Source organism: Microcaecilia unicolor, chromosome 11 (genome assembly GCF_901765095.1).
Source record: "Microcaecilia unicolor chromosome 11, aMicUni1.1, whole genome shotgun sequence".
NCBI lineage: Eukaryota > Metazoa > Chordata > Amphibia > Gymnophiona > Siphonopidae > Microcaecilia > Microcaecilia unicolor.
The window spans coordinates 57314172-57338889 of NC_044041.1; the positions used below are offsets into that span (position 1 = coordinate 57314172).

The following is a 24718-nucleotide window of genomic DNA, read 5'->3' on the forward strand; positions in this document are numbered from 1 at the left end:
GCTTACAATACATCATGAGTGGTGGAAATATGTTAGAAAATAGACATTTAGTGTTATAGAAGGATCTTGGACAACATGATAATGAAAAAACATAATAGTAGTATAACAAGAAGGATTTTGGGTAACATGATAATGATATAACGTGATAGTAGTATAGCAAGCAGATATTGTAAGACAGTTCTGGATGTATGTGGAGGAGCTGTGTATATTCACATTGGTTGATCTTTTTGGTATGCCTTGTTAAAGAGATGGGTCTTCAGTAGTTTGCGGAAGTTTGTTAGTTCGTAGATCGTTTTTAGATTGCGTGGCAGTGCGTTCCAAAATTGTATGCTCAAGTAGGTAAAGTTTGACACGTGCATTAATTTGTATTTTAGACCTTTGCAGTTAGGGAAGTGCAGATCAAGGAATGTGCAGGATGATCTTTTGGCATTCCTGGCTATGTGTGACTGAGGTCTTTTTACCCGCTGCAGTAAAAAGGGTCCTAGCGTGCAGGAAAAACAGCTCCCACCACTAGCGCAGGACCCTTTTTCCCACAAGTTTTTAAAAGGACCCTTTAGTGAATGGACTGCCTTTAATATATATTAATATGTAGGAAGCCCCACATTTTCTAATTGTACAGTATTTATTTTGGATTTTTGGTTTTGTTCTGTTTACTTTTTTTTTTTTTTGATTAAGGGCCATGTTTAGTAAGGCACATTAGTGCTTTTAACGCACCCACAATTAGTGCATGCGCTAACCATGTAGGCGTCTATAGGGATATTGTAGGCCCATACATGGTTAACATGCGTTAAAAATGCTAACACGCCTATAACGCAGCTTAGTAAACAGGGCCCTAAATATTTTATTCCTTTTCTTTTTTTAAGCTTTACAGAACAGAAAAATTAGCTCTACAACAAGGGAAAAGTAGAGTCTTTACAAAATAAATCAGATCTGAAGCTCTACGGGCAATAGGACATGGCTGAGTAACAGCAGACAGGACGGCACAGAGTAGGAAAAATATTTCACTTCCGGGAATAAGTGATAAGCAGAGATGAGAGGGAAACTGTCCTGTGGCTCCCACAACTCAGTTACTAGAACTTATTATGGCTATTTGATTTCAAGCAGGAAAAGCTGGTCCCTGCTCTTCCATTTTAATTGAGGACTGGGTTGGCATTCACAGGCAACAAAGGCACAAAGAGTTTGGACGGAGAGAGGAAGAGGAAGTGGGATAAGTCAGGAAATAGTAAGTTACAAGCAAGCCAGGCGTTGTCATATCAAAGCTTCCAACAGGAAGTCTGTTGTGGTTGTGCATTACAGCTGAAGTAGATCAGTGCCTGTACAAGGATGGTGGGAGCCTTTGGTGAACCTTCAGCCTTACCCCCCTCCCCCCATTAACTTTCATACATCTAGCCTACAGCCCCCTCCAAGATTTTTATAATTAAACTCAAGAATCATGATCATTACACAAACATCCTATAAATATGCAGATTAAAGTATGTGCTGATGGTTCTTTGAGTTTGTGTGGCTGTCAGGACTACTGTTTTGCTTTGACTGCAACTAATCTTTGCTGTCCCCAAGAAGCTGCTGCCCTAGGTAACCACTTAGTCTTGCCTAATGGTTGGACTGGTCCTGTATATCAACCATGACACATCCAAATACAACCTTCTGTTGTACAATCCCAAGCACAGACACAATCTGTTAAGATCCTATCAGTGACCACAGCCGCAAGACCCTGCATGCTGCATCTTGCTGCCATGTCCTCCGGTATTTTGAGTCAGCACTGTAAAGGCATGCTCACTGGATGTTTGGGCCTTTGCAGGTAGTTGAACCTTAGCTCTAAGGTTAATCTGAAAACATGCTGAAAAAGCGGAGTATATGCATGTTGAAACAATGAGTTACTGTAGTAGACAAAGGCAAGAGAGAGGAGAGAGAAGAGAATTCCATATTGCTGCTCTCTTGCACATTTTATTTCTGTCTGCTCCAACACATTTGTGGGGCAGACTGCAGTTTTATGTAGGAGCCAACAATTTGGGCCCAAAGGCAGTTATGTGAAGAATGCAGCAATCCTGGGAGGACTCCTTTTTGGATTAATACCCCTACTGGCAGAGACCCAGAGAGGTGCAGTCACTACAGGCATGCTGACCTAGCCTGGGCTTGCTAAAAGACTGTTTATACTTCTCTGCCTTCTCTGTACTGCAGACCCCAATTCAGCTTATATACCTTTGATTCCCACTCCAGAAATCCATTACATTTATGAAGCTTTGGCTCCCCCTCCACACGCTCTCTCTCTGCCATTCTTATATGTCTATTTGCTGCAAAGCCCTCCCTTACTTGTCTCTGCACACTCACCTGTCCCGTAGTAGCCTCACTGCCAGCTCTGACATCTCCCCCAGCACCTCATCTTGGTTTAGAATGCTGTTCTGGGGTTTCTGAGGCAGAGGATCCTCGGGGCTCAGTGGGGCTGGAAAGTCCTGCAAGAATGAATCCAGGAAGTGCAGGACCCCATCAGCTTCTTCTGTCATGCAACCATTTTTCTGTCTTGATACAGATGCCATGTTTGCTGTGTATGCAGGTGTGAGACAACTCTCAGCACCAATACAGCCAGGCAACTGCCAAGACAAAAACAAAAGAAAATAGGCACAAGACTAAAGCACATATGCATCATCTGAAAATCTTGTGCATTCTCACTGATTGGAGACATTGCCCTTGAAACCATCCTCCTACACCCACCCCTTTAAGGTTCACAGATCACCTAATCTGGTTTCAGCTGCATTCAAGGGATCTTGTCATAAATTTCTAGCACTTATTTCCATAGTACTACTAAATAAATGTAATGCTGTATAAATACATAGACAACACTTTCCCTTTTTTATCTAGTGTCCCAATATTCCTCACTGTTTATTATGGGTCTACCTCCTTTGTGCTGGAATAGTCACAGAACACCACTGACAACCAACCTGCTCTTGAATAGTTCTGTGTCTGTGCAAATACCTCTCCCTCCCTTCTCCCACCTGTGTGCTTCTCAAGGCCAATTCATGTCTGTGTCTGAACTGCCTCCTGGAAAAATCCTGGCATGATTTTAACCCATAGGCAGGTTACTCACACTTGCCCTCAGCAGAAACTTGAGCACTACAACGTATAAATTATTTGGAAAGGGCAGGATTAACCTTCTGAGAAGCCACAGTCAAATAAGCATTTGACCTCCCTCCCTCCCTCCCCCCCCCCCAATGATATAAATATAGTTAAACCTCCACTACATTGTGAACTATACATTAGCCTTTCTGTAATTATGCACTATTAATAGGTTTGCTTAAAACTATCACCAGATCCCAGGACATCTGTCTAGCCAAGGAACTGAAGACGCAGGACCGGCTCAGCTTATATTTATTTATTTATTGCATTTGTACCCCACATTTTCCCACCTATTTGCAGGCTCAATGTGGCTTACAGAGTATTGTTATGACATAGACATGAGAGGATATTAGATACATTCGGTGGTAAGCCGAAGATATTAGAAGATACATTCTGTGACCAGGGGAGGCTCTGGTCCTGGGCCCAAATGCCCCAGCCCATGACATCGGCCGGCCCGTAATTTGCATTCTGCCTGCCTTCCCGCATACACTGGTCCGGCACTTCTTCTCTCCCCGCCGACCCACCAGCACGCAAGTGGTCCGGTATCTCTCTCTTTCTCTCCCCTCCCGGGTTTTACCTTTTTCTTCCATATGCGGTAAAATCTTCGAAGTTCGGCCCTGCAACCACGGCAACAATAAAAAAAAAAAAATTAAAAAAAAAAAGGCTTCATGCAAGAACCCAACTGCTACACCCTCACGAAACTGCTTCAATCTACACCTTCTGTGACCCCTGGCGCGCCAAACGCAGAGAACCATCCCAAACAGGAAGTAGCGTCAGAAGGGGGCGGGGCGGGTCAGAGAGCAAGGAGGTTTGAGTGAATTAACCTCCTTGGGTCAGAGAGGGAAGGCGCAGTGCGGGCCGCAGGCAGGTTTTTTTTTTATATCGTTGCCGCGGCTGCAGGGCCGAACTTCGAAGATTTTACTGCAAATGGAAGAAAAAGGTAAAACCAAGGAGGAAAAGTTTATTAGAAATAACGGACTGTATATGCGTGGGCCATCAGTAAAAAGTCAAAAGCTGTTCCAGTTGGATAGGCAGTGCCTTAAAAGATGGAGGACAAAATACTTTATTTTTAAATTATTTGGTCATCTTTGTAATTTATTTGCATATCACTAAAACAGCTTAAAAATTATTGTAGGTGGTAGATACAGCAGTTATAAACTTTGTATTTTGTGCTAATTTTTATATATTGTTCTATACAATACTGCAGAGCTGCCAAGTTGCCCATTCCAGGAGGGAGGCTTTTTGGCCAGTCCTGGATGTCTGCCAAACTCATTTTGGTGTTTTTTTTTATTGGCATTTATACCCTACATTATCCCAAGCATTCTCGAGTTCAATGTGGCTTACAAACAACTTGAGATTACAGAGTGAGTACTGTATACAGCTTGTGTTTAAAGGAAGATTATTAACAAAGAAAGGTAGCCATTATTGATGATTTCAGGAGACAACAACAATGGAGAATATATGTATATTCACTATTATGGGACCTGCAGCTCTAACCTCAATGGATAGAATCATGGACTACAAATACTACACTACTTTGGGATGCAAGTTTAAAACCAGAACCGGCCAAAATGTCTCCCTCCTGGAATGGGTAACTTGGCAGTTCTTAATCTGTGATGCAGAGCTGCCAAGTTACCCATTCCAGGAGGGAGACTTTTTGTTTGGGCCTGGATTTCTGCCATATTCATCCTGGTGCACTATGGGGACCCGAAGCACTGATTTCAATGGCTAGAATCCTGGACTACAAATAGTACACTGCTTTGGGATGTAAGTTTAAAACCAGGACCGGCCAAAAAGTCTCCCTCCTGGAATGGGTAATTTGGCAGCTCTGATACAGATGGCCAAATTCCAGTGAGGGTATTCTGTTTCCTGATGGGTTCATCATGATCTTAACTGTTATTGTAATCTGCCTTGGACAGCCAGGTGTTATTAAGATGGAATATTTTTAATTGAAATTAAATGGAAGTAAAATTAAACGCACCTTACATTGGGGTACATGAAATCACGTATTTACTTTATCTCTTTTGTAGAAGTTTACATTTTAGATACACAAATGGATTCTGTTTTGAGGCTTGTTTCAGGGACAAGTGGTTTTATAAGTCAAATTAAGAGTACATATTTAGTTTCATGCACATCTCTTTTGTTTAAGCATAACTAAAAGGGCTATAAGCCCCTAATGCAGTCCATTGGTTTTCTTATATTTTGTTCTTATGATGACTTATAGTGTGCCAGAACTGAAAACTCGTATTTCTTCTATCTGGTCAGTAATAAAAGGAATTCATTGTGAACACAAGCGTACCCTAAAGATCCTGCCCTGCCTCACTGACCGCAGGACACTGCTCTAATGGACTGACCCATTTCTTTACCCTTAGCCCTCCACCCTACTTATTGCTTTCCATTTATTGTATTCTTTTTTTTTTTTTTTTTTATCTGTTGTAAGCCACATTGAGCCTGCCAGCGGTGGGAAATTGTGGGATATAAGTGCTGTAAAATAAATAAAATAAATGATAATCCGGGTCCCGGCACACAGGAGCAGGAGACCAATCAGTGTGCGCTTATTATGCATCTCCCTCCGCGGCACCCCTGTGACTTTGCCACAGTGCACAGTTTGGAAACGCTGGCCTAGTGGTTAAAGCAGTGGTCTTAGAACAAGGGAAATCGACTTAATATCCTTCTCTCTTTCTGATGCTTCTTGTGTAAATTACTTTACCCTTCATTGCTTTAGGTACAAACTCAGAGTGTAAGCTTTCTAGGGATAGGGAAATGTCTACTGTCCCTGCATATAACTCACCTAGACAGTAGCATCCCTACCATTAGGCCAGCTGAGGCGGGGGCCTCAGGTGGCACTCTCCATGGAGTGGCATCTCCCCCCCCCCCTCCTCAACCCTCGTCCCCTCATTTACCTTCTTTCTTTTCTTTTCCAAAAGGTTGTAGCGATTCCCATAGACTTCCATGCTGCTGGCACTGGCCTCTTCTCGCTACTGTAGCCCCTCTCTTGATATAACTTTGTTTCCTCAGAGGGTGGGATGCAGTAGATTGAAGAGGCTGGTGCTGGCAACAGGGCAGCCTATGGGATCACTGCCACATTTTGGAAAAGAAAAAAAGGGGAAGGGGGAGATGCCAGACCACGGCTAGTTGGGAGTGGGTTGGGGCAGCATCTCATCTCTGCCTCAGGCAGCAGATTGCCTTGGGCTGTCCCTGCACATAGAGCTACCAATGAAAACATGTCAACTGAATTCAACATAAGTATATGCTACTATATAGATGTTGGGAAAATAAGTTGAATTTTGTGATCCTTAGATGAAAGGGGAAACTAGTGACATTTCTGACTTTGTTTTTGAAGAAATATGATATTATTATCTTTTTATAGCTATGTCCCAGGATTGTTCCCTTTTTTGGCACAAAATATTGGGTTGTACAAGCTCTGGATCTCATTCTGGGGGAGCAGAAGTCATAAAAGATACAGTAGTCATTCATTTTATTGAGCACAGTAAATTTAATTTCAAATATACAGTCTTATAAAAAAAATTCCTACATTTCTTGTTGTGGAAAAAAATTCATTATGAATTAGGGTAAAACATAGCATTAAGTTGATTTAATAGGTACGGTGGGTAGCAAGGGTAAGAATCATCCTGAGCAGTCCCAAGAAATAAGTCTGCCTACTGAACACAGCTTCTTGTATTTGTATTTTACTGTATCCACCTTCTTGAACAAAGGGTGGACTTATAGTTATTTTTTTTCTTTTCCAAAGGTAGTATGTGGCACAGTGACACGAGCCAGTCTTTGTCATTGATAGTGTTGACCCATTTCACCCATGGAGAAGAACTTGATTACTAAAAGCTAAAGAACCAGAAGATGAAGACGGTGCTCATGGTTGCAGAGAAGCCATCTCTGGCACAGTCAATAGCAAAAATTCTCTCAAGAGGTAACTGAAGAAGGGGGTAACATAATCTGCTCTAGAGCCAGTTCATTCACTGTTATATGTCTGATTACAGTCAAGTTCATCACTGCTATGTGTCTGATTGCAAGTATGCAAACAAATAAAAAATAGTGTTTGTTCCAGAGTTTTGTATCCATGTTATCTGTCATTTTTGTTTAGCTAAATCTTCTGGACCGAGGAGTGATGGCACCTTATAACAGGGGCATAGCCAGACAACAGATTTTGGGTGGGCCTAGTTAAGAAGTGGGTGGGTACCAAATGTCCCCCCCCCCCCCTCCCGCCACCACCACCAAAAAAATATCTCAGCTGGCAGAAAAATGCTTCTTTCCACCTTGGCAGTCTGCAGCAGGCATGCGCTGAAAACTGAGCATGCGCAGGTGCCAGTATTGTGGAGAGTAGAATTTTGTTACTATCAGGGGAAAGTCTTCAGCTGACAGAGCTTGGGATCTCCACCAGCTACTGTTAAACATGTGCTATTGTTGGGTGGGCCTGAGCCCTAAGTGGGTGGGCCCTGGAAACTTGAGCAGAGTGTTTTTTTCTTGACTGTTTTTACACCATAGGAAGAGAGGCCTTTATCCTTGGGGTGGCTTGAGCTTTGTCTGACTGGAAGGAGGGTTTCATGGGAGAAGTAGGGTTGCTAGCTCATACCTGACTTGAGTGATGAAATGAAGAAAGCTAGAAGGGCTGTAAGGAATTGAAGAAATAGAAGAAGCCTTCGAGAGAAAATTTTTTCAGGAGTATTACAAACTTAAAGCATTAAAATGGGGCCTGTTTTTACTTTGGAAAACAACAAATGTTTCAGCATTTATTTGAAGGGTTGCTCTCTCTTACAGTGCTGGTTGTGTTTACAGGTGGGATTGGCTTTCAGTTTTATGGAGCAATTAACCTTTTCCTTGAAGGATTAAACGACAGATGTAAATCTAGTGCTGAATAAAATTTTAGATTTTTCCCTTCAATTGATGGTAATGCTATTAGGTTAGCAGCATTTTGTTGTCGCTGCGGATCATTAACATCTGCTAGTAAAAAAATATAAAATGTAAATGATATTCTGTTTGCATAAATGATACTGCACTTTGAGCCAAAGGGCTGAACAAGGGAAATACATTGCAGCCCAAAGGGCGGAGACTTTTCTGTACATAATTTGTTTGATTCTGCAAGAAAGCTTCAGCAGGTCACAAATTTCACATTCAGTGGTGGAATTTAACCCTTACAACACTAGAATGAATGTCTGTTCTTAAGAGTGCCCAGATGGCTCAAATTTAACGTCCTAGCTTACAGATCACATCTGCATAGTATATGCTCAGAGGCTTTGTTTTGTTTTTTGTTTTTTTTGCTGAATCCAGCATACAGTACTTCCTAAAATGACACACATTTTTTTCTGTTATTGCAGGGTCCATGTCCACTCGTAAAGGACTGAATGGAGCATGCTCTGTGCATGAGTATATGGGGTCCTTCATGGGGCAAAGTGTCCGTTTCAAGATGACCTCTGTGTGTGGCCATGTGATGACATTAGACTTTATAGGTGAGACCTTTAGGTAGGATTGTGCTTGTTCCTTTGATAAAGATGATATTGAACTTTTAAAATGAGTAGACTTTAGAGTAACATTAAGGCATATTTCTTCACAGAGAGGATGGAGATAGCATGAACAGTCTCCTATTGGTGGTGGTGGTATTAAAATATGGACAAAATTCAGTAAAGCTTGGGATAAGCACAGAAGATCTTTAACTAAGAAGTGAGGGGCCTTCCTGGTAATTGGCAGACTAGATGCCTAAAAGTTTGTATTTGCCACAGTACAGTGTTAGGCAAAAGTAACCCCCTACAGTTTTCTCAGCAATCGATTGGAATTTCAATGTGAACTTTTACAGCTTTATTTGTGATAATCTCATTCCATTCAGCACATAAACGTAGATAATCTTTAAACACGGCGAAGTTACAGAATTTTTAGGATGACCACCCAGCAATATTCACACATTCTAAAATGTTTGCACTGTAAAACCACCATATTTGGGGAAGGGGGAAGGGTTACCAGTTTACTGTTAATGACATTACAACGATGTAGACTTAAGCTGCAAACAATCGCTGAACTTGAGGAAGTGCTGCAGATGATCTGCGACAGCCTGTCACAGTGACCAATCGACAAGGCTGTTAAGAACTTTCCAAAGCCATTGAGGGCCTGTATTAAAGCTTGGGATGAGCACTTTGAGCATTTATAGCAACTGCAAAATTCTGACACATTGTTTAAAATAATGTTATTTTACTGTGTTTTAGCTCGAACATTTTTAACGCGCAAGAATCCCTAGGTAGTAACACTGAAATGTCAGGAACATCAACATAGCTTAAGATAATTACATTTTGTTTTAATAGTGATATGTAAGTATGATGTCTAAGGGGCCCTTTTACAAAGGCACGCTGAAAAATGGCCTGCGGTAGTGTAGACGTGTGTTTTGGGCGCAATCAGAATCATGTTTCAACGCACCTGTACAAAACGCCTTTTTAAAATTTTTGCCGAAACTACAGGAGAGCCAGTATAGGATATTACATAGGGGATACATGGCACAAACACAGGCAGCAAGAGCTGGCTGTGCACCGGATGCTCAGTGTGTAAAGTGTAGACGAGGGAGAAATACACTTCTGCAAGCATTTTGGAGTTGTATCAAAGTGAAAATATTTTGGAAAAAGATCCATAATTACCTTGACACTCTCATAGGCCACAGACTAATTCCCTCATGGAGAGGGGTGTTTTTAAACAAAAGGGGGGCCTATGAGCTATCAGACAAGAACATGGATCTATTACTGGGTAAGGCATACGCAGTGGGGGAAAAATGTATACTGAGGCATTGGATGCAAGAGGAACCACCCACCATCTGGTTTTGGAGGAATAAATTTCATGAGTTGATGTTATAGGAGGCTAGAGCGGCACCCCAAAGAAAAGAAAAGTCTTTATTTCAATTTGGAACAGATATTTACACAGTATCTCACATAAAGCGAGAAGCGCAGTGCTCAATAATCTGCCCCTATTATAAGAGGAGCACAGTGCCAAAAGAAGCAAGACCAATATTTTATTTTTTTTTTCCAATTCTTTTTTATTGGTATAGATTTATCTTACATTACAAGAAGAGAAATAATAAAACAACTTTACACAAAGTGTCTAGTCTACTTATCTAACATCTGATATTATCCCTATACCTTCCCATTCCGACCTCCCCCTCCACCCTCCCCCCCCCCGTATCATGGTGGTGCTTCTTGCTGTTCCTTAAATTGTTCATAAGACTGCCATAATTTACCAAAGGGTCCCATTCGCCCTCTTCTGATAGCTGTCAATTTGGCCATTTGATACAGAATGTCCACTCTCTGCCATACTTTTTGCATATCCGGCGATTGCTGTTTTTTCCAGTTTCTTGCTATAGCAATTTTAGCCGCGACCAGGTATTGTGTCGCCAGCCTATGTTGCAGCCCCGTCGTTGATATCGGCTTGATATGAAGTAAACAATTTTCGGGCTTGCAAGGGAAGGGTTGTTGAATCACTTTAGTAATCATTGAGGTGATTGCCTTCCAGTATTCTATTATTTTGGGGCATTCCCACCAGATGTGCATGAATGATCCCTTCGCTCCACAGTTTCGCCAGCAGTCTGCCGATACCTCTGGATATATGCGATGCAGTCTCTCTGGCGTATAATACCACCAGTAGTATATCTTATATCCATTCTCAATTGCACTCTGAGCCAGAGAAGGTTTAAAGAGATAACGATATCCCCTCTTCCAGCAGTCTTTAGTTATTGTGGTTTGTAATGCTGTTTCCCATCTATTCACATACATTGCTTGGGGGTCAGTATGACTTAACAAAGCTAGATATAGACGCGATATACTCCCTCTACCCCCACCCTTCCCCAATGCAATTTCCAGAGATGTCTCCCCCAATTCCAATTCCTCTCGTGCCTTGCTAAGGATATAGTTACGGATACAACAGTAAAATACTTGATCTCTGGCTTGCAGCCCATATTCCTCCTGCAATATTGGAAAGTCTACCATTTTGTCCTCATCCCATAGTTGACCCAAAGTGTAGAGCCCTGCGCGTGCCCAATGTTTGTAGCTAATTTCTGTCCCTCCAAGCGGAAACCCCGGGGCCCTACCTATTCCTGTCTTGTGAAAGTATATTCTTTCAGGAAACCAGTTCCTCCTAATTTGATGCCAGGTGGTCAAAATGTGCCTAATTCCTATGGGAGCTCTTCTACCTATATTCCTAAGATCCTTGTCCAATGACCACATAGTGTCTCCTATTTCTCTCATTCCCAACCATGCTCTTTCCCAATGCAACCATTTTTTGTTAACAGCCGGGTGCCAATCGGCTAAAATTCTTAATTGGGCTGCCTGATAGTATAAGAGGAAATTTGGCACTCCCATCCCTCCTCTCTCTTTTGGTTGGTACATAATATTGCGTTTCACCCTCGGTGGTCTCTTTCGCCAAATGAAGGCAAACATTTTCCTGTTTAAATGTACAAAGAAGCTTCGAGGGATAGGGATGGGTAGTGCCATAAAAAGGTATAGAATCTTTGGCAATATGATCATTTTTATCGCATTAATACGCCCCGTCCAGGATATATTTAGGCCTTCCCATCTATCCAGTTCACCAAATAGTTCTCTCACTTTTTGAGGATAGTTGGCCTCATATAGCTCCTCCAACTTAGGAGTAACCTGAATCCCGAGATATCTTATAGATTTAGTGGCCCATATAAAAGGGAGTTCATTTTTGAGCCGTACTACCTCCTGCTTAGGAACTGTGAGATTTAATATCTCTGTTTTATTAATATTTACCTTAAACCCCGATTGAGCCCCATATTGTTTCATTATCTCTATGGCCTGCTTTATGGAAGATTCTGGGCTTGTCAGCGTCAAAAGGATGTCATCTGCAAATAACATCAGTTTATGCTCCTTTTTCCCACGCACTATCCCCTTAACTCCTTCCTCCCTTCTGATATTACATGCCAGTGGCTCCATTGTCAGTGCGAACAGTAATGGTGATACTGCACAGCCTTGTCTAGTACCTCTCTTAAGATGTATTGGCTCAGAGTAAGAACCATTGACTTTCAGGATCGCCAGGGGAGCCTGGTATAGGAGCTGTAGCCATTTCAGATATCTCCCCCCCACACCGATCTTATCAAGGGTCGCAAAGAGGAAAGGCCATTCTACTCGGTCGAACGCCTTTTCCGCGTCCACCGAGAGAACAACTGCTGGCACCTGTTCATCCCTGACCTGCTGAATGAGATGTTGTAAGCATCTAGTATTATCAAATGCCTGACGCCCTGCAATAAAGCCCACCTGATCCTCATTTACCAATCTGGGCATCATCACCTGTAGTCTACTAGCTAGTATTTTTGTGAATATTTTATAGTCCACATTTAGTAGGGAGATAGGTCTATATGACCCACACTCTTGAGGGTCCTTCCCAGGCTTAAGTAACAGGGTAATCGCCGCCAGCCGCCACGTGTAGGGCAACTCTTGCGCTTGATCATACTCATGAAAAAGTCTCAACAGAAGTGGTGCCAACAGCGAGGCAAATAGCTTATAAAATCTGGCGGGATACCCATCTGGCCCTGGAGCTTTGGCATGTGGCAAATTCTTAATTGCTTCCTTTATCTCGAAGACCAATATTTTACACTCTGGTAGTAATAGCATGTGCAGAGGTAGAGGTAACTAACCATGATGTGTAGAGAACATTTTATGTGAGTAGAGGGGGAGGGAGGTTGGGGGGAGGGGGGTATATGAATGGGAAGGGTAATGTTCAATGCTTAATAGAGGGACATGTGTATTATTAGATAGAACAATCCTTTGAAGGAGCACATTAAGAGGACTAATACACTGAGTAAAACACGAGTTATAAATATTGGAGTTTCATATAAAAGTTTATTGTTAATAGTTATGCAACTGCACAGTAATTATACATGTACACATTATAAATATAGGAGAAGAGAAGAAGGAAGGGATAGGGGAGAAAAGTTTGGAAAACATTGATGATGGACATTTCAGGTTTAGTAATGTGTACTAGATTTCGCTGTTATACGATTTATATTGACTGAGATGGAATTGTGTACCATGTGACCTCATCAATAAAAAATTGTTGAAACATAAAATTTTTGCCCAAAATGGATGTGCGGCAAAATGAAAATTGCCGTGTGTCCATTTTGGGTCTGAGACCTTACTGCCAGCCATTGACCTAGCAGTAAGGTCTCACACGATAACTGGACGGTAATGGTCTACGCGCGTAGAATGACGATTACCGCACGCACGCCAGAAAATAGAAATATTTTCCGGCACGCCTAGCAGACGTGCATCAAAAATGAAATTACCGCAAGGGCCACACGGTAGCCGGGCGGTAACTCAAAATTGACATGTGTTGGGTGCGCATAGCTGCCTATGCGGCTTAATAAAAGGGCCCCTAAGTATGTAAAATTTCTCGGTGAAATTCAAAGTGGTTGCTGAGAGAACAACAAAAAAAACCTAGGGGGTTACTTTTTTTTTGCCTCGCCCTGTAGTCTGCGTTTCTGAGGAATGTACTACAACTTGAAGTCTGCATCTTTAGCCTCTCAACAACTCAGGGCTTGGGGAATGTTCAGGGTGTGCGGTTTGTGTTTTATTGCTTTGCTTTTTTCTGTCCATAAGTTATTTTTGTGCTGTGAAATTTTCAATTTGCTTTACTGTGAAAAGCTGATTAAGTTCTAACAAAAATGTAAAAATCCTTTTTTTTTAAACTTTCCAGGGAAATATAATAGCTGGGATAAAGTGGATCCAGCTGAGCTCTTCAGCAAAGCTCCAACGGAAAAGAAAGAGGCCAACCCTAAACTCAGCATGGTGAAGTTCCTTCAGGTACAGAAATGGTCTAGAACTCACCTGTGTTTGCTGAGGACGCAAAGAGTAGTGATATATGGAGACTTCCATGCCTATGTATTGAAATTCATCTGTCTCAATTTTAAAAAGTACTTTTATTTTATTTATTTATTTTAGATCATTTATACCCCGCTTTTTACCACGTAAAACAGCCCCAGAGCGGCTTACAATGAACTAATAGAAACAATTACAATGACAGTTGAGAGGGCAGAAGGGAAGGAAAGGGTATATAAATACAATATTTAAACAAATAAGCAGCAGGCAGGGAAAAGAAAACAAAAAGAAGAGAAAGCAAAGAGTAGAGAGAGACCAGAATCAGATCTTGACTCGCCGAGACAATGATAGGGAGTATATCATCATCATTTTCTTTCTGACAAAATAAACTTGTATATAAAATCCAAGTTACAGTGAGCCAAACAGTCTCTGAATGCAAAAAACATCTAATTGGACAAGTGCTAGCAAGCTCATCTGTTTTCCTGTGTGTTGTTCCTGCCTCTTGGCATAGTAACAGAAGGAAATTAATATTTTTATGTGAAGTGGGTAGTTTCTTTGAATTGTCACAGCCAGATATTGCCCGTTTTTCTATGTTGAACTCAGCTGCAGCCTGTTGCTATTTTTACCTTGCGTATGGAGTGAAGGTATTACAAGCATACTGGCATGTGTTGGATGATGGAAATCCATGCATGCAGCATACTCTAATTCTACCTGCCCATACTGCCTTGCTATGTGTCTCCAGTACCCAGGGAGGTGCAGAATCTGACAATGCCCTAGAATGTGTTTTGCAAAATCAGTGTACATTAGTGTCTAAAAGATTTTAGGTGCAGTCCTAGTGCTGGTCTGATCCTACAAAGCAGGGGAGATGCAAAGAGCTTGGAAATGGCACAGTGAGAACGAACCTGGAAAAGAGCATTTTTCCCACCTTTTTCACCTCAGATGTTATCCTTTTTTATTTATTATTATTATTATTAATAATAAGGCTTTTATATATTTAAGCCCTGTGCTATGAATATTGTCTCACGGAGGGCATAGCATCTTGTTTCATTACCATTCACTATCACAGGTTACAACCCAGATTGTAACACAGTTTGTGATATCAGACACAAAACTATGCTATGGACAACAAGAATGAGTTAGCAGTAGCTGTTGATGTTTTTTCCTCTCTCTAGGTGGAGGGCAGAGGCTGTGACTATATTGTTTTGTGGTTGGATTGTGATAAAGAAGGAGAAAACATCTGTTTTGAGGTATGGCTACTGTTCTGTAACCTGTTTTGAATTTCCATCTGTTATACCAACTGAGGGGTTCTTTTACTAAGGTGCACTGAAAAAAAAAAGCGTTGCGCTAGTGTAGGCGCGTGGTTTGGGCGTGTGCAGATCCATTTTTCAGCAGGCCTGTAAAAGAGTCCTTTATTAAAATGTTTGCCGAAAATGGACGTGCAGCAAAATAAAAAATGGTACGCATCCATTTTGGGTCTGAGACCTTACCACCACCTGTTGACTTAGCGGTAAGGTCTCATGCGGTAACCATGTGGTAATTGTCTAGACGCGTAGAATGACAATTACTTCTTGGTTTCTGACGCGCGCAGGAAAATAAAAATTATTTTCTGGCGCGTGTAGTGGATGCATGTAGAAAGCTAAATTACTGCCCGGGCAATGCGGTAGCTGGGCAGCAACTCCAAATTGACCTGCGTACGCGCCTACGCAGCTTAATAAAAGGGTCCCTAAGTGATTCATTTATGGGCTGTTTTAAAAGGCCCCATGAAGAAGATTTTAAAAAGCATTTATGCAGTTGGCAACTGTATCAGTTGCATAAATGTTTTTTTTTTAAATCCCTAGTGGTTTTACTGATAAAATTAGACATTTTATATGTGGATTTATCCTTCCAAAAAAGTGGTATGGTTCAAGAAAGAGTAAGCGTAAAAAAAAGGTCCAAAATTTCCACAAAAGTTCAACACAAAAGAGAAACAGGTGGAAACGCAACTTCAAGAGATCAATCCAGGACAAGAGGTGAGATGCTCCAAAGCAAACTTTATTGAGGACCCAACACGGTCCGTGTTTCGGTTTTTAAAAAAACCTTCATCAGGGGTCTATAAAATAACAACCAAACATATATATGATTAAATAAAAACACATTGAATCAATTACATTAAAACAAATATAAAAAAAATATAAAAATAAAAACGCACAATTTATAAAAAGAGTATTTTCATTCTTATAGTGAATTAAATTCACTGAAAAAGAATCTGATATATTGATTTAATCGATGTATATACTGTTACTATACTATCAAATAAACATCATAGAGAGCGAATAGTAAGTCAATTATCTATAATTGAATTAACATTATAAAAACCTATTTCCTGAAATATTATATATAAAAAATGTTTCAAAAAATAATATATTGAAAAATTTTTAAGACATATAATAAAATCCCATAGGTCAATATATGAATTGTATGTAATATATAGCAGAACAATTGTCTATAAATGGAAGAACTAGAATATAAATATCATGTATTTAATAGAAGGCCATAATGTGCTGAATGAAAGGTAAATAACAGGTAAATAACAAGAGATTTACAGCAAATAATTTCTTAATGCATATATATTAAATAAAATGAAAGGAAAGTAAAAATCAATTAAACATACCAATCAGTAGTTGCACAGGAGATATACTGACAGACAAAGGAGCTCATAAAAATGAAGTCTCTATAAAAAATTTTTGTAAATAAAAGGAATGATCAGAATTATTAATTATAGCGATGGTAAAAAGGTCATAATAGGTGGTATCAAAAATACTTAACGACCAATATCATAAAAAAAATTTTTTAATGCTTAAAAAATGATTTATGTCATAATAACAATAAAACAATAAAAAAATTAAATTATATTTAATAAAAGATGCATAATTAAGAATCCAACGTCTATAAAATCATAAAGTGAACATTGACGTCTATACAATCATAAGATGAAAATTGAAAAAATAAAAATAAATTGAAAGTGTTATAAGAAAAGAATTTTTATAAGAGAGGAATTTATTTAAAAAAAGGGGAATTATTTGAAAAAAGCGTGTGTATCCCAATATCTTATGTAGAAATGCATGCAAATCATTTCAGTGATGTTGTCACAAAAGGGATCATGAAGAACCTAGCAATAGAAAAAGAAGGAAAAGAAGGTCTACACCCACATATCCCACAAAGAGCAAAAAGAAAAAAGGAAGAAAGAAGAAAGGTGCATGTCACTACGAGTAATAGTGTATCTTATATTTCAAAATATGCTAGCGCGTGAGATGTAAATATATATATGTGTATATGCGCACATCCCTAACGATAGAAGCGCCGAGGGTATTAGCGAAAAAGGAACAAACTGGAAAATATATATATATATGTGTTAATAATGTTGTATCAAATGGTCATGGTGATTTTTAATAAGAATTGCCTCATATATACAGATTCAATTTGGTAAGGTATTAAAAACCAAAGCGCCAGGATACGCTCCGTACTAATATGTGAAATATAAATAAAAATACATATGTACGTACCTAACGTTTTAGGGACGCCAAAAGTACTAACGAAAAGGACATATTGATAATATCGCTATCGTGTTATCAAAATGAAGACCAGCTAATATATATCAATAGTTCCGTATCGAGTGGTCATGATAAGCTGAGTGTAAAAAAGGAAAATACCTTACCTGGGATAAAGAGTGTTGCCTCGTACCAACAGTTTCAATTTGAAATGGTATAGAAAAGGGCGCCAAAAGCGCCCAATTTAAATAGCGCTATGATGTAACGTGGAGTTCATTGATAGGACATCTCAAATTTGAAAATAAAGATTGGCCCGTATACTACCTAATAAGATGCAAGTGACAGTTATATCAAACAATTATTGTATAAGTGAGTGAAAGAAATGAGTAGTGGAGTGATGGATGTATCGCATAATTGTTTAGAGATTAATTAGATGAAATGCTCAAGGGTTCATGGAAATTAAAAATGACGACTTTGGAGAGCTCAATAGAAAAATAAATTGATAATTTTATATTTAGAAAGTAGCTAAAAATTGAAGGTGATAGAGTAATGACCAAATATTGTATCAAGAGATACTTTAAAAATCAATTAAACAATAATGTATAGATGCCAAAATTTTGAACGATATACTAACTGGTAAGATACAGGTGACAGATGAGTGAAATATATAAAAATATTGGGTAATGATTGTATCAACCAATTAGTCAGAGAGCCATTGGATAAATTACTCAAAAATTATAAGAAATATTAAATCAAAAGGTACTTAAAAGATGAATAAAATAAAAATTATGTATGGCTGTCGAAACTAATAGTCGACAAAAGAACAGGTCTATGAACTAACTCCATGGAGTCAATAGATAATAGAACAAAAGAAGGATCGTTGAAAAACAAATGTTAATTAAATATTCATAATGACAGGCACACTAGGACATGTTTATATTACATCAAATATCTTTCTCAATCCAAAAAAGTTTTAAGAATATGTAATGAGGGAAAGGTGATGGAATGAAAGTAAAAATAATAATAATAATAAATGTAATAGTAAAGAGTAAAATGGTTAAAGGGTGTCCATAGAAGATGGCTACCATCACAAAACAAAATAGAATTCCTCATCAACCCTCCAGACCGGTCAAGACGCTTGGGTTATGCTCGCCTACCAGCAGAGGGAGACTGAGAACACAAAATTTGAAACTATGTACTTATAACCTGTGCCTAGCCATCTATAGCCAGTATTTTCTCAGTCTCAGCAGAGGGTAGACAGGCAGCCTGTGCAGCTTGCCCGATCTGGATAGGTTTTTGAGTTAATTTTCAGAGTTTCTGGGCTATTTTTGGTGGATCCCTGTGCCTGGAAGACTTTGGTGTGCTAGGGGTTGCGGGTCCGCTGGGGCCCGTCATTGTCCCCTTTGGGGTGTCACACCCGGGTGGCCGGGTCCCTCCCCCGGTCTGGCTCTCCGTTTGGGCAGCTTTGTGCCTCGGCTGCAGTTTGTATACTGCAGCCTTGAGTGCCGAATGGTGTTAGCAGCAGCAAGGCTCAAATTAAAAGCTGCAGTAAAGTTTGATTGAAAAAAAAAAAAAAAGAGTCAGGCCCAAGCTGGTGAGAGCTATTGGAGCTGCACTCCGGAGCCTCGGAGCTGTTCAGCTGTGAGGAAGGCGCTGACTTTTCCTGCTCGGGTGAGTTTCTTGGTTTTTACAATCGGGGCACTTGTTTGGCGGTCAGCTGGGCTTGCAATAATGTCGGGGAAACCGCTGAGGTGCCGGTCATGTGCGCGTCGGGGCGTCGACGCGGTGAGGAGCGTTTGCCGGTTTTGTGGGGAGCCGAAGCCTCAATCCGCCGTCCCGCCGGTGTTGGCGGCGGAGGTTCCCGCGGCTAGCGTCTCGGAGGTTACGGCGCCTTTGAATAGCGGCCCTGCGGCGGTTCCGATTTTGGCGGGAACCGCCGCCATTTTGGATTCGGCGCTACACGGGCCTGAGAGAGTCGGAGGACTGCTGGGCAGCCAATTTCCAGCGCTTTCGGGGGGTGATGCCTCAGGTAGGATCGGTTTTCCCCCGGATTTCATTTGGAGTTTATATCAGGCTTGGCAGGCAGGGCCGTCCCGAGCGGAGCCCCTTAGCCTTGGAACGGGGGGGGCTGGCGCGAAGAGACCACGTGTAGAGTGGTCTGAGGATTTTGAGGGTTTTTCCCCTCCGGATTCAGAGGGTGACTTTAGCCTCCTAGAAGAGGAGGAGGGGTCGTTGGCTGGATATGATAAGGAGCTTGCGCTGCCTGGGGAGGATCCCTCGGTGGTGCGCATTTTTCAGCGAGATGAATTGTCGGATCTCATTGATCAGGTGGCTGCGGCCCTCAAATTTGATCCGGCGGCAGCTCCGTTAGAGGCCGGAAAGCAGGATCCGTTGGTTAAGGGGATCAGACGGGTGTCTTGTTCTTTCCCTATGAATGCGGATCTGAGGGAAATGATTACTCAGGAGTGGCAGGCGCCGGAGGCGCCGTGTAAGGTGGCTCGGGCCATGACTAAGCTTTATCCCCTGCCGCAGGAAGATAGAGATTTGCTCAAGCCTCCGACTGTGGATGCCGTGGTTACGGCAGTGACTAAGGCCACGGCGATTCCGGTGGACGGGGGGGCTGCGTTGCGAGACCCTCAGGACAGAAAATTGGAAACTTTCCTGAAGCGCAGTTTTGATTTGTCGGCCCTGGCGTTACAGGCGTCGGTCTGTGGAAGTCTGGTGGCGTGGGCTTGTTTCCGCTGGGCGGAACGGCTCTTAGATAGCCCGCCAGGGGACAGAGGCTCTTTGACTCAAGATCTGGCTAAGTTGGAGTTGGGCTCCTCCTTTTTGGCGGATGCACTGTATGATTTGTTGCGGGCCTCGGCGAAGAACATGTCTCTAGCGGTGGCAGCTCGTCGGGCCCTGTGGTTGCGAGGCTGGATGGCGGATGCTGCGTCCAAGGCCAAGCTGTGTTCGCTCCCGTTTAAAGGCTCTTTGCTGTTTGGTGAAGAGTTGGATAAGTTGGTAAGAGGTCTTACTGATGCTAAGGTTCCTCGGCTTCCGGAACTTCGCCCTAAGGCTTCTAGAGGATCCGCGGGTCGCGGTCGTTTTCAGGAAGCACAGCGGTATCGGCCGGGTAGGTATTCTGGTGGGACTAGGGGTCGTTTCTTTCAGAGAACTCAGTCCTTTCGCGGTGGCCGTCGTGGAGGGCGAGGTTCCTCTTTGGGAGCGTCCGGTGCGTCCCGTCCTTCTCAATGATGGTTTGGGGGCCCAGTCTCTGGTTCGCGTGGGGGCTCGCTTATGCTTGTTTTACCAGAGGTGGGTCCAGATCACGTCAGACCAGTGGGTCCTGCAGATAATCCGAGACGGGTACGCGCTGGAATTCGACAGGCCTCTGTCCGACTTCTTCCTAGTGTCTCCCTGTCATTCAAGGCGCAAGGCGAGAGCAGTCCGCGATACTCTGTCACGTCTGATAGCTTTAGGGGCTGTGGTCCCTGTTCCTCCAGCGGAGAGAGGAAAGGGATGTTATTCCATATACTTCGTGGTACCCAAAAAAGAGGACGCTTTTCGTCCCATTTTGGATCTCAAGAAGGTCAATGCAGCCCTAAAGGTTCCTTCCTTTCGGATGGAGACGTTACGCTCAGTCATTGTAGCGGTTCAGGAAGGGGAGTTTCTGACTTCTCTAGATCTGACGGAAGCTTACTTGCACATTCCCATCCTGGAGGCGCATCAGCGTTTTCTTCGCTTTGTGGTGCTAGGGAGACATTTTCAGTTTTGCGCGCTTCCCTTTGGACTGGCCACCGCTCCTCGCACCTTCTCCAAGGTGATGGTCGTGGTGGCAGCAGCTCTTCGCTTGCAGGGCATTTTGGTGCACCCGTACCTAGACGACTGGTTGATTCGGGCCAAATCAAAGGCGGAGAGCGAGGAGGTCACCGGTCGGGTGGTGTCCTTTTTGCAATCTCTGGGCTGGGTTGTCAATCTGGCCAAGAGTCACCTAGTGCCGTCGCAGTCTCTCGAGTATCTGGGAGTCCGGTTCGACACGAAGAGAGGCCGGGTGTTCTTGACTCCCTCTCGCATGTCCAAGCTGCAGGCTCAGATCCGTCTTTTCCGAGTCCAGAGGGCGCCGTCGGCGCGGGAGTATCTTCAAGTGTTGGGTCTGATGGCCGCATCGATAGTGGTAGTTCCTTGGGCCAGAGCGCATATGAGGCAGCTGCAGGGTGCTTTGTTGTCTAGTTGGTCCCCTCAGCTTCAGGATCTGGAGGAGAGGCTCGCTCTGTCGGAGGTTGTTCGTCGCAGTCTCAGCTGGTGGCTCCATTCTCCGAACCTAGTGAAGGGCATGCCATTGGCCGCTCCTCAGTGGGTGGTGATGACCACGGATGCGAGTCTGTCAGGCTGGGGGGCGCATTGTCTGGGACAGGTGGCCCAGGGACGTTGGACAGTGGAGGAGGCGTGTTGGTCCATCAGTCGTCTGGAGACGCGTGCAATTCGGTTGGCTCTTCGGTCATTTCACTGTCTGTTAGTCGGCAAGGCTGTCAGGGTTCTGTCCGACAATGCCACAGCCGTGGCATATGTGAATCGACAGGGAGGAACGAAGAGTCCAGGGTTAGCACTAGAGGCGGCAGAGTTGCTGGTGTGGGCAGAGGCACATCTGCAGAGTCTCTCGGCGGGACACGTGGCAGGGGTGGACAACGTGAGCGCGGATTATCTAAGCAGGCACACGTTGGATCCCGGAGAGTGGGCTCTCCACCCCTCCGTGTTCGAGCGGATAGTGGTTCAGTGGGGTCGGCCGGTGTTGGATCTCATGGCGTCGTCCGCCAATGCGCAGGTCTCTCGGTTTTTCAGTCGTCGAAGAGATCCTCGAGCCGAGGGCATCGACGCGTTGGTCCTTCCATGGCCGACTCAGCAGTTGCTCTACGTGTTCCCGCCGTGGCCGCTGGTAGGCCGAGTGGTTCAGCGGATCGGTCGTCACGCGGGATTAGTAGTCCTGATAGCGCCCAATTGGCCCCGGCGTCCGTGGTACGGAGATCTGATGCGGTTGCTGGTGCAGGATCCGATTCCCCTGGGGCCTCGGGTGAGATTGGTGCAGGGGCCGATCGAGATGGCCGACCCCTCTCCATTCTTGCTTACGGCCTGGCTCTTGAAAGGCACCGTTTAAGACATAAGGGTTTCTCGGCCAGGGTGATTGCTACGATGTTCCAGTCTCGTAAGAGGTCTACTTCCTTGGCATATGTGCGGGTGTGGCGCATTTTCGAGAATTGGTGTCAAGAGCGGGGCTATGCCCCATTGCGCGTGTCAGCGGTTGAGGTGTTGGATTTTCTTCAGGATGGTTTGGACAGAGGGCTTTCGCTCTCCTCTCTGAAGGTGCAGGTTGCAGCCTTGTCTTGTTTTAGAGGTAAGGTTCGGGGAGTATCCTTGGAGGCTTCTCCGGACGTGGGGCGGTTCTTGAAGGCAGTGAAGTTGCTCCGGCCGCCTTGCCGCCCGGTGGTTCCGCCTTGGGATTTAAATTTGGTCTTGGAGGCTCTGGTGGCGCCCCTGTTTGAACCTTTGCCTTCCATTACGTGTAAGGATCTTACTTTAAAGACAGTCTTTTTGGTGGCTGTTTTTTCGGCACGTAGGATTTCGGAACTTCAGGCTTTGTCTTGCAGAGCGCCTTTCCTGTCTTTTGCCAAAGAAAAGGTGACTTTACGCACGGTTCCTTCCTTTGTTCCTAAGGTGGTGTCTTCTTTTCATGTCAATCAGGTGATTTCGTTGCCAGTGTTGGGTGATCGTGCCGGGGATTCCGCGCAGCGTCGTTTAGCTAAGTTGGATGTGCGGCGCGTGTTGCGGTCCTATTTGAGCAGAACACAAGATTTTAGATCCTCGGACAGGTTGTTTGTTTTGTTTGGAGGTCCCAAGAGAGGAGAAGCTGCCTCCAAGGCCACTCTGGCTAGATGGTTGAAGGAGACTATTGCTTCGGCTTATTTGTTGAAGCGTCGGCACGTTGCCCTCTTTACTTAAGGCACATTCTACGCGGGGAGTAGCAGCTTCATGGGCGGAAAGTAGTTTTATTCCGCCGCAAGAGATTTGCAGGGCTGCGGCGTGGTCCTCTATTCATTCCTTCGTGAAGCATTACAGACTTGATTCAGGCGAAAGAAGATGCTCGGTTTGGAGCGGCTGTGTTGTCTTCTGCTTTACGAGGGTCCCGCCCTTAGTTGGGATACTGCTTTGGTACGTCCCAAGCGTCTTGACCGGTCTGGAGGGTTGATGAGGAAGGTGAAATTAGGCCTTACCTGCTAATTTTCTTTCCTCTAGACCCTCCAGACCGGTCAAGAGCCCGCCCGTTCTTTTCGCAGAAGGATTCAGCCGTCCGTTCTTTTCGCAGGAGTATTCCTCAGCCGTGTCTTTGTATAGCAGTATTTTGAGCCGTGTATATGGATAGCAGTATTTTGAGCCGTGTTCTGCTAGGACTATTTAAGGTTTTGTGTGGTCAGAGAGAATTTTTTGACTCTAAGACATTACAGAGCGGGACGCTGTGACGTCTCGTCTGTTTTCAGCACACTGTTGGTACTTGTCCTTGGGTTTTCCAGGTACAGGGGTTTCTAGTTTCAGAGTTGTGTTTTTATTCTCTGCTTTGCTAAGTGTATACTGGCTATAGATGGCTAGGCACAGGTTATAAGTACATAGTTTCAAGTTTTGTGTTCTCAGTCTCCCTCTGCTGGTAGGCAAGCATAACCCAAGCGTCTTGACCGGTCTGGAGGGTCTAGAGGAAAGAAAATTAGCAGGTAAGGCCTAATTTCACCTTTTATTATAAGAAACATAAGTCTAATCCAAGAATAAAATGGAAAAAATGGTCTTATACTCCTACTAAGAAATGATTTTAAAATATGAATTTTTTTAAAATATGAATTTTTTTAAAATATGAATTTTTTTTAAAAATTTGGTCATCTACTGCAATTAGATATTTGGATACACACGCTTTTTTCAAATAATTCCCCTTTTTTTAAATAAATTCCTCTCTTATAAAAATTCTTTTCTTATAACACTTTCAATTTATTTTTATTTTTTCAATTTTCATCTTATGATTGTATAGACGTCAATGTTCACTTTATGATTTTATAGACGTTGGATTCTTAATTATGCATCTTTTATTAAATATAATTTAATTTTTTTATTGTTTTATTGTTATTATGACATAAATCATTTTTTAAGCATTAAAAATTTTTTTTATGATATTGGTCGTTAAGTATTTTTGATACCACCTATTATTATGACCTTTTTACCATCGCTATAATTAATAATTCT

At 42.8% G+C, this 24718-nt stretch overlaps 2 protein-coding genes across 2 annotated transcripts in view; one reads left to right on the forward strand and one right to left on the reverse strand.

Moving 5' to 3' along the window:
- PPM1F (protein phosphatase, Mg2+/Mn2+ dependent 1F) overlaps window positions 1–3859 on the reverse strand; it is a 36559-nt gene extending 32700 nt beyond the window's left edge. Inside the window, exons 1-2 of the mRNA XM_030217271.1 lie at window positions 3689–3859; window positions 2329–2588 (exon numbers count right to left, since the gene is read on the reverse strand). Of these exons, the coding sequence (XP_030073131.1) occupies window positions 2329–2534 (206 nt within the window). The 5' untranslated portion in view covers window positions 2535–2588; window positions 3689–3859. The remainder of the gene's footprint in view (window positions 1–2328; window positions 2589–3688) is intronic.
- Window positions 3860–3935: 76 nt separating this feature from the next.
- Window positions 3936–24718, forward strand: part of TOP3B (DNA topoisomerase III beta) — a 55256-nt gene continuing 34473 nt past the window's right edge. Inside the window, exons 1-5 of the mRNA XM_030217270.1 lie at window positions 3936–4051; window positions 6863–7036; window positions 8442–8573; window positions 13807–13913; window positions 15101–15175. Coding sequence (XP_030073130.1) covers window positions 6967–7036; window positions 8442–8573; window positions 13807–13913; window positions 15101–15175 — 384 coding nt within the window. The 5' untranslated portion in view covers window positions 3936–4051; window positions 6863–6966. The remainder of the gene's footprint in view (window positions 4052–6862; window positions 7037–8441; window positions 8574–13806; window positions 13914–15100; window positions 15176–24718) is intronic.